Source organism: Coffea arabica, chromosome 10e (genome assembly GCF_036785885.1).
Source record: "Coffea arabica cultivar ET-39 chromosome 10e, Coffea Arabica ET-39 HiFi, whole genome shotgun sequence".
Taxonomy (NCBI): domain Eukaryota; kingdom Viridiplantae; phylum Streptophyta; class Magnoliopsida; order Gentianales; family Rubiaceae; genus Coffea; species Coffea arabica.
The window spans coordinates 39,727,524-39,737,346 of NC_092328.1; the positions used below are offsets into that span (position 1 = coordinate 39,727,524).

Here is a 9,823-nt window from a genome sequence, read left to right on the forward strand (position 1 = left end):
TCAACATCCTTAGACCGGCCTTCATCTGGTTGGCATATACTGCCACCCGAGATCTCAGCAGAACAACTACTGATCGATCCTTCTTCGCCCAATGAAGAGAGGAACCTCGTCAAATTCTATTTAGTCGAGGTTGGGTGGAGTTCCAGGAACTACTACCCCTTCATCTCTGGAAACTTCTGAACCAAAGGTGTCGTTATATAAGATCTTGGATTCCGTAGGCTCGGGTCCCTATCCCGAGATCTCTCCTTTGGAACTGGACGCTTCTTCTGATGATGATGTCTCTTCCTCTGATGGGTCGGGCCTTTCTATTTCTTTGAAATCCGACCTAATTGTTACCTTATGCATTCGAACTACACTAACCATGTATTTTATTTAAAGGGGGAGAGGTGACTTATTATCTTCTTATCTCTGAGTTAAGGGATCGGAAGAAGGCTGCTTTGATAATTTGGACAGACATCTTGAATTTGCTACTATGATTTTCACTAGATGTGAAAGTGAATTGTAAAAATTCCCCCTATTTATAGAGGGGATGGAAGGTAAAAAGGCTGACGTTCGAATTTTAAAACACCCGTCTTCCTCTCTCTTCATTAATCAGCACCGATTCATCTGACACCCCTTCAAGAACGTCTCCCATCAGTTACCTCCGACTGATGTTTGGCCTCTCGTTGCTCAGCATCACAACGCATGTCCCTCATTCACCCTATAACTCAACCTTGGGAAGGGAGTCATTTAAGCTTCCCCTCCCCGAGGCTAGGGGGTTTAATGTAGTTATCATCTTGACTATTCGATATCGAAGTGATTACCTCGGTTCTTCAGTCTCTTCAAGAACCTCGTCTTCGCCACCTTGAGGTGAAGAATCGTCTCGGCTAATTGGCCCAACTTCACTCTTACCTCAAGTATGGTTATGGACTCCAACACCTAACACCTTAGTGGATGAGATGACTAGTGATTGACAGGTTGATGCGACCACCCACCGTCCTAGTGGTCAGAGTTATGTCTGAGCCCACCGCCATAGCCTGTCATCTGACCATTAGCTAGGTGTAGGTGTCAAATCCTATCCGTTGAATTCTCCCTTATAAATACTCCTCATCATTTGCAAGTCAGATATATATTACAAACCACCCAACTACTTGTATCTTCAACCCCAAACCTATATCTAACTTTAGCATCGAAGTGAGATCGAAGGACAAGACCCTGGCCATTCTTGTATTTTGGCAGGTGAGCATGCGTTGTCGACTCAACTCGTCCGTCCAGAAATCACTTCGTTAGGTGGCTTGGTCAAAACTCAATTTAAATTCAGTGTGAAGAGTCGAGTTCAAGCTAGCTTAGCGAGCCAGTTGAGTCGAGCTGAATGTAAGATACTAGGCTCGTTGGCTCATCTAGCCAAATCTAACTCATACATTTTTAATATTTTACGTTTTTGGTAATGAAATTACATATATATCTCCTATATTTTTATTATTTACTAAGGTGATTTGATATAATGATTAAGCAAGTACATAAGTGTGTACTACAACTATAACCATATTTAAAATAACAGAAAAACTGCAAACAAAAAATCAAAATGACAAGAAGACAAATACCAAATCACACGAGGACAATAAAGTTCAAAAATTCTACAAATAAGAAAATTATCCAAACATGCATGCATAACAAATCAATTAATATGGTCTAAAAGATAACCTAGCCAGATTATCGATACAAAATCACAATTACACCACTTAAGACCTTTATTAAAGGCATTCAAAACAATTCACCAAATCTCGCACGACATACACAACCTGTGGAACAAGCACCCAATGAACATACAAGGATCACTCAATTGTCAAAAAACATTTCAACCATTCATTAATAGTGACATAGACAAATAACAGTTTGCTTACAACACAAACAACGAGAAGAAAACAACACCAATGCACAGTAGAAACATTTAGCCACAAAACTCCCTAACTTCTATTGTATAACTACTTCAAAACATGACAGTTTATAATACCCAATCTGCTCTTTAGTCTTTATTATTTATACAGTTAGCAATTCATTAATTGAGGGACTCTAGTAGCACAAACTTAGGCCCTGTTTGGCATTTAAATTTTTTGTTAAGTTTGTCTGCTACAAGTTTTTAAAGTTACAATAACCTCAAAAAATTTCTCAAAGTTTTTAAATTATACATTTCAAAATATTCAAAAAAAATACACTTCAAAATTTTTTAAAAAAATTTTTACAGTAAATTACAGTAAAATTTTAGACAAACATTCAAAAAATTCACTTGGCAAACGGGACCTAAAACTTTAGGGACTAAAAATAGAAAATCACCCTAGACGGTTTAAAGCTTTCAATCTAACTATCACCCACTAAGTCGTCTCGTAATGTCATTCCCGACGATGAGAGCTGTCGGAGGACCCTTGCTCTGCATCGGCGACCTACTCTCCGACGTCGGAGAAGGAGATCAGCAAGCTGTTAGCGGTGGTGGGTCCCACCACCCCCAAAACCTAGAACCACCCGATTCCGATCCTAGTCTCGTCCCCTCCGATCTCCCCAAGCTCTTTCAGGTTCTCCCCTCTCTGTCACTAATTAAAGACGAATTTTTCTTTAAAAAAAAAAAATTTATTCTAGTCTATTATTTTGCGAAATTATATGTTAAATTCACTTGCATTAGTTTTTATTTCGTTTAAATACTTTATGTCTACTTTCCAGGGTAGGATGAGAAATTTTATTTTCTTGGGGAAAATAGTATTTGGTAGGAAATTATTTAGAATTAGAATTTGTTGGAATTCTGAATTTAGGTTAGTGTGATTTCATTCTTTATTAAAAATGTATAATTAATATGTGAATGATTTGAATTTCAAATCGTGTTTATGGAATGGGAAAAGTTTTTGAAGATTGAGTCTTATTCGCAGAAAGGAACTAAAAAGTTAAAGATTTGGGTTTTCGAAATCCTTGTTGCTTTTGTTGCCTTTTCAATTATGAATATGATTAACTTTGTATAGGGTTTTGAAGAGAATGATTTATGGATCTGATGCATTAAATTTCAATTAGATGAGGATTCGTAGACTTTGGTCTGTTAATGGTGCCTTCTTTGTAAATGGTTCACTAAGTAATTATATGATTCGGATTTTGAAGATTACTAAGAAGAAGAAAGACTAAGAAGATGCTGAGGTTTTGGCATGAATTTCCTTGGGAAGAAGGTTCTATATTTTGCCTACATCAGCAAAGAAAGCTTCAGAACTTAATTTAAGTCTACACTTTCTGGATATGTTATCTTAGTGGGGTTTTTAGGTGTATTCAGTTATCTGTTTCCTTTTACATCCAGTGTGTACCCCTATTGGCAATTCTCAGATGTTCACATGTCAACATTTCCATTTGCCTAGCAGCTATATGCTCGGGAGTCGGAAAAAATGTCAGGGAAGAGGGGTGATCGCTGGGGTTCAAAATTTTTTCTGTTTTATTGTAAAGTTTCTATATATGGACCAAATGCCCCTGAAAGATGGTTTTGCTAGCTGTTGTGCCTTTACAACTAAATAGCAATTGAGAGCAATGAATTACTTAAATTGTACATTCGATACCAAAATAGTGGAGTGAAAAAATTGTTTGAGGAATAGTTTTGTGGCCTCTTAGCTTTTTCCCCTGGTTAGAATTATAATTGGAGAGTGAATACACTAAATCTTGTAATCCTCTCTTTGTAATTCCACTTGCCAGCACAACTCTTGCTGGCTTTTCCCACTCCTTTTGTTTTTGTTTTTGTTTTTTGTTTGCTCAGCACATATGCGTCAACCTATCTGGAAGTTGAACTACCTATTTGCAACTATGTACTGAATTGCTGCTGGTTTAGCTTTTTCTCTCTCAAAACTACTTTACAGAATTTCTGATAGTTGATGATGGATGATAAATGAGCTCTCTTTGTTGGTTACACAATTGACATGCAATTGTCCGTATTCATCTATGAGTGGTCTTTTGACAACCAATATTCTTTTGTTATGTGTCTTTGTCAATAACCTAATTCATGCGGTGATGTTTCTCTTGCTAACTTTTTTGTGAAGATTTCTGAGAACTTGTCTTGGTCTTATATTCTGGTTTTTGAAGCTTCAGGTCATCTAATTTTTGATGTTCAAAGGAACTGGAATCTCGTATACCTCCCAAAGGAATTTAATTTTGTAATGGAATTGGTAGCATTATGCAATTCGTGTAAAACACTTCACGCAAGACACAAATATATAGCAAGATCTGCAATTCTTCTTCTTTTTCATCATTGTTTTTGTTTCAAGGAGAGATAGGGATGGTGCAGAGCAATCATTTGGATAGTGAATATGTAAGTTGTGGTCAGATTTGTGGAATAAGTATGGCCTAAAGAGATCATTGATTATTTGTAAGGTAACATGAAGAAGAATATAAGAAAGCTTGCCAATGGTAATGGTGGAAAAAGAATGTAGAATAATTTATGCAAGAATGTGGCATCTTGAGATAATGACTAATTTATTCAAATCTAAGTACCCTCGAAAAGTAATGGACATTGGTATACTTAATGATGATGGATGCCTTTTTTAAGTTTATAATTTGTTCTCAAAACTCTTAAGAAATTTTGTGAACAAAATGATGTTTGACTTAGAAACCCTTCAACGGAGGTTCCAAAACCCTACAACTAACATTTATATAAATAGGGGAAGGGAAACTTATTCCCCCACCCCCACAACTCCCCATCCAAAAAAAAAGAGGATGAGAGCATGGTTCACAAGTGGTGCAAGTGAAATGAAAATCTGACAAGCATTATAACAGACAAGGAAACTAATTTCTTCTCATTGAGTTTATTATGAAAAAAATATAAAATTGGTTTATTTTCTCTGTGAGTTTTGTTTGTTAATGTTTATTTTTGTGAAATCGACTTGACAAGACAAAATCCCTAAAAAACAAAGTATATTGGTTTTTTTTTAATATTTTTTCTAGTAGGGGAGGGGTGGGATTAAAGAAGCAGGGAGGGAGAAGAGGGATTTGAACCAAGGACTTATTAGTATATTGGTTGATTAACTTGTTCTTACCCAATCAATGTTCTTACAATGCTAGATCCATCCTGATCAAAGAGACAAACAAGGAGCTATAAAATTGAATGCAGTGTGCTTATATTCATTAGTTGCAATTTGCTGGTATTCATATGTTCTGATGGTTTTAGGAGTTGCATGCATCATCTCATCCAGTACTAGAACTATTTCATCAAACAAGCATCTATCACAAATAGTTTACTTTGATCTTTTCCTTTCAATGCTGGTTGATTGGCTTTTACAAGTTATGACTTAGATGATCTAATTTGCTGTTTCTTGTCTAGGAGAACTATGACCAACTGGACAAGGCATTAGCTGGCACAGATCAGTCATGGACAGCTCTTACGCTTAAGGTAATTTGGTTTTTGCTGTATGATGTATATTTTCTTCTTTTCCCTGTTTGCTTTGACTAGACATATTGAATGAGATAGAGCGACGCAGTTTACTCATCAGTTGACCTGTTAAAAATTTAACTTCATCTGGATTGAAAAAGAATTTCATGTGAATTTACAACTTGCATCAATCCTTCTGATAGAATTGTTAATTGCGGATCCATTGGACTTTCTGAATTGCAGCTTTGCACGGCTTTAGAAACTGGGAACAAGTTGGTGGAATTTGCCAGTTCTCATATTGGCTTGTTATCCGAGAAGGTTGAGAAGCTTGAAAGAATAACTAAACAAAGAGATTCTGCCATAGAAGCTGCAAAAGCCATTCAAGGTTTCTTAGAGCAGAATGAAGTTTTTCCTCGTGAAAATAGCTTTGCCCAATCTGATACATAAATTACTGAAAGAAATTTGTTGTGAAAAATATCTAGAATGCATGAGAAGACCGTGTAAATATTTTATAGCGGTCCTGACTGCGAAAAGTTTTTGTAACAGAAATTTTGCTACTTGGCTTTTGCAACGACTTTACATGTACTCATGTCTCGCATTTAGCATCATTTTTCTCTTTATTGACATGTTCCATTAGGTTATGTTAGTTTGACAAAAAAAAAAAAATTAGGTTATGTTAGTTAATGCTTTTGTCACGATCTTAAATTTTAAAAATACCCTAACAAAGTTTTAAATTTAAAAAATATTTTTAAAATATATTTACAGTGAAATTTTTTAATATACAAAGATATAATAAAATTTTGCAAAAAAAAAAAAAAAAACACCTCATTCATAGGGATCCGTTATTATTGCCCGTAACCAAATTCATGCAAACACCTCAAGAATATTTAATGTGAGTTATAGAAACTGAGGCACGTCAACATAAGTCCCTAAAGAAGTTGATGTTTTCTCCAACTCTAAAGGTTGTTTCCAAGAAATTGACTTCAGTACAATTGCTGGGCCGTTTGAAATTTAACTCAAGTCTATTTCTTAATTTTGGAAGACAAATTAAATCATCAAACGTTTGTCTAATTTCGAATAGAGAAAATTATAGCTCTGATGCCAAATATTTTGGGGCATTGACAGTTTTAGTCTTTAAATTTGGACAAAAGCAAATTTAGTCCTAAATGTTCCAATTTTTAGGCAGATTAGTTCAACTTACTGGTTTTGGCAAATTATTAACGGAATTCGGTCACGAAACTAATGAAAAACCTCTCATGGATAGAACATCTTCTGCCAGACTTGTCATGTCCACGGAGTAACCACTTTTGCCCTCCTACCACAATTGCAGACGTTAATTGCTGCCATGGATAGAAAATTTTAGATTGTATTTGGAGGAGTTTTAGGTTTAATTGGAAATTTTGAGAATTGTTCATTCGATCCCCTTATATGACAGCAGATTTTCCTAGTTGTCCTCACGAGATAATGGCCAAATTTCACATCTTTCAGATTGAACTAAAGGGTCATTAGGGTTTTTGTACTTTTTGTTATAGAGAAGGAGCAGAGAAGGTGAAGTGCTTGATGCAACGATGTGATTAATCGACTGCAATTCTTTTTCCATTTTCTAGATTTTTTTTTTAAAATTTGGGCCAAATACTAATTAGTCACAAGATTGGCAAGTGATTAATTAACGCCTTTGAATTACAAATTATTGTCACCAACATTTTTATATTTTTCTAATTTTTTTTAAAAATTAGTCACGTGACTAGGCTCAGATAACAATTTGCCAAAATCAATCGATTGAACTAAATGTGCTTAGGATTGAAACATTTGGTACTAGATTTTCTTTTGTCCAAATTTTAGAAATCAAAACTACCGATGTCCAAAACAATTGGTACCAAAACTATAATTTTTTCTATCGAATAAAATATCAAAATTTTGTAAAAATCTTAAGGTAGATCTATACTTGAACAGGCCGTCATATGACGCTCTCAGTGTTTCCCTTAATTTTCAATGAAATGGGCCTAGCTAAGTTTCCAGGCCCGCTGCGATGTTTTGTTTGCAGCCCAAATTTATGTTTCTCTGGGTGTGTGACTCTTTGTTTAGAGGCCAAGTTGTTACGTTTGTTTGTTTCTTTCTTTTTTTTTGGCTTTTGCTTGGAAATTTTCTTTTCTTTTCTCTTCTCTTTTTTGTTCTTTTCTTCTTTGCTTTCAAACTTCGGATTTTTGTTTGAAAATATTGGATGAGTATAGTACAGTTTATATGATATATGTTTCTCATATAATTATTACTTTCAAACATGTGAGGGATCATAAGAAGAGTTTTGTCAATTTGTTTATGATGACCAAGTACCTGAATTATTTTTTTGGTCAAATTCATTTGTACTGTATTACTATAATAATCATTACAAATAAGGGGCCACTGCCCTTATGATATAGATGTGTCTCTATTTCAAGACACATGGGAATCATGCTTCCCACCAAACAATCTGGTTAAGTTTGATGGTAGATCTTGCCAAACTCTTGCTAACAAGATATTACGTATTTCTTTCAAAAAAAAAATGTTAAGAATTAATATTTTCTATACTATCAAAATATATATATATATATATATATATATATATATATATATATATATATATATATATATATATTTACGAGTTTAGATGTGTATCACATCATTCAATTTGAATTTAAACACTACATATGTAACATGTATCTAAATCCGCTAATATATATACTAACAATACATAAAAGATTTATCCAAAACTTACATTTTCAAAAAAGACTGTTGCAGTATCCAAATATCAGTAAGGATGATATTTAGATTAGATTCATCCTCCAGTTTTTGGTTGCTCTTATCTACCGCATCGTTGCATGAGAACTTATACTAATCACTGCCCAACAGTGCCTGATGAAAAGAAGCAATATCATTCTAGATATTGTGTCTTTTGAGTTACCTGCAATTTTGAATGGCACTTAGATATGGGACTATTATTTTGCTACCTACCTATGAATTACAATAAAAGTTCTCACTGATGAAAAAGTACTAACACCATTCCAGATTTTTTGTCTTTTGAATAGCCGGCAATTGTTGGATGGCACTTGGTTTTAGTACCAAAATTTTTAACTACTTCCCAAGAATAAAAAATGCCTTTGATTCTATTGTAGTCAATTTTCTTTCATCATAATCTTGTTTAGTGGATTGTTTTTCCATGAGTGGTCCCTAATTCCACAGGAATGAAATTGACCATTGGCTACTAAGAAAGAGAAGGAGAAGCGGAAGAAGAATAAAAACCCCTCTATGCAGACTTAATTGACTTGCTGAGCTATTGAAATAGGACAAGAAACAAGAGGAAAAAACAAAAATAAAGGAGGATGGTGATGGTGGTGATTATGGCAACAACACTGACATTTTAGTTGGCAAAACGACATTTTATTTGCTAAGCAATTGAAGATTTTCATAATAATACAAAGACTTTAAGTGCTTCTAAGCAAGTTGGATTAAATTTATATATTTATCGACTTTATTTGGTTTTTTATGTACGTAACATGAGGTGTTGCAAGAGAAAAAAGCCAAAAGTTGAGGAAAGCATGTCCAAATTTACACCTTCTTTTTCTTTTGGTTAAACTTAAAATACTAGTTCTAATTTGTCGTTCACTTTGATATGAATAAATTTTTTTTATTTCTTTTGTAGCCTTTCATTATGTCATTACTTTTCATTAAGGGACATTGAGAAAAACAAATTAATATGAGCTTTTATTGTCTTGTTATGATATTTCTAACTAGTAAACCTAGATCATTCGTTTTCTTGTATACTAGCTAGTTGTTATGTGAACACTAACTTGAATATTTCCAATTATTCAGTACAACCTTTAGGTTTTAATAACCAAAAATTTATATCAAGCACATAGTTGCTTTATATGAAAATGATTCAGTGTCGTGAAAGAATTGCACTTGCACAACTACTTTCAACTTGTCTTCTATCCAGAATTATCAGTGCCGGTCACAGATTCAGATACAGCCCTAATATCTGTTTTTACAGGAATTTGAAGTATCTGTTTTTACAGGAATTTGAAGTAAATATTTACAACATCTTAGTGTACAATTTTGTATGGAAAACAAGTTGGTGCTAGTTGTTAGCCTAGAGAAGTTTAGATGGACTTGGTTAGATTTATGGCATGCATATAACTAGACAACCATTTTGTTAAGGCATATAAGTAGACATCATATAACCTTATCAATCTTGAATTAATTGCTCCAAAAATTGCTTTATATATATACATATATATATATATACACATATATAAACACACACACCACACTGGGCTGTGCAAGGATGAAAATAATAATATGGGAAATGAAATGCACATGCACAAAGGGCAAAGAAAGCAAAAGGCAATGAACTTGTAAAAGCAAGCAGCTGATGAAGTCAAGTGTACTACAGTGTACTACAATGTACTGCGCAAACAATTTTGAAGA

The 9,823-nt window shown here is 34.1% G+C and overlaps 1 protein-coding gene across 1 annotated transcript; it reads left to right on the plus strand.

Annotated features, from left to right (window-relative positions):
• The first annotated feature begins 2,318 nt into the window (after window positions 1-2,318).
• On the plus strand, window positions 2,319-5,970 carry LOC113711702 (uncharacterized). The gene is made up of 3 exons (XM_027234869.2): window positions 2,319-2,549; window positions 5,315-5,383; window positions 5,606-5,970. Exons 1-3 carry the CDS (start codon window positions 2,367-2,369, stop codon window positions 5,807-5,809), a joined length of 456 nt encoding a protein of 151 aa, XP_027090670.2. The 5' UTR covers window positions 2,319-2,366; the 3' UTR covers window positions 5,810-5,970.
• Window positions 5,971-9,823: the final 3,853 nt, after the last annotated feature.

What these genes read in the sequence shown, in the direction of transcription:
- LOC113711702 (XM_027234869.2), top strand. Translation starts at nt 2,367, where the DNA reads ATGTCATTCCCGACGATGAGAGCTGTCGGAGGACCCTTGCTCTGCATC. An exon ending in ATCTCCCCAAGCTCTTTCAG is followed by an intron (nt 2,550 to 5,314) that starts GTTCTCCCCTCT and finishes TTTCTTGTCTAG; the next exon opens with GAGAACTATGACCAACTGGA. An exon ending in GGACAGCTCTTACGCTTAAG is followed by an intron (nt 5,384 to 5,605) that starts GTAATTTGGTTT and finishes TCTGAATTGCAG; the next exon opens with CTTTGCACGGCTTTAGAAAC.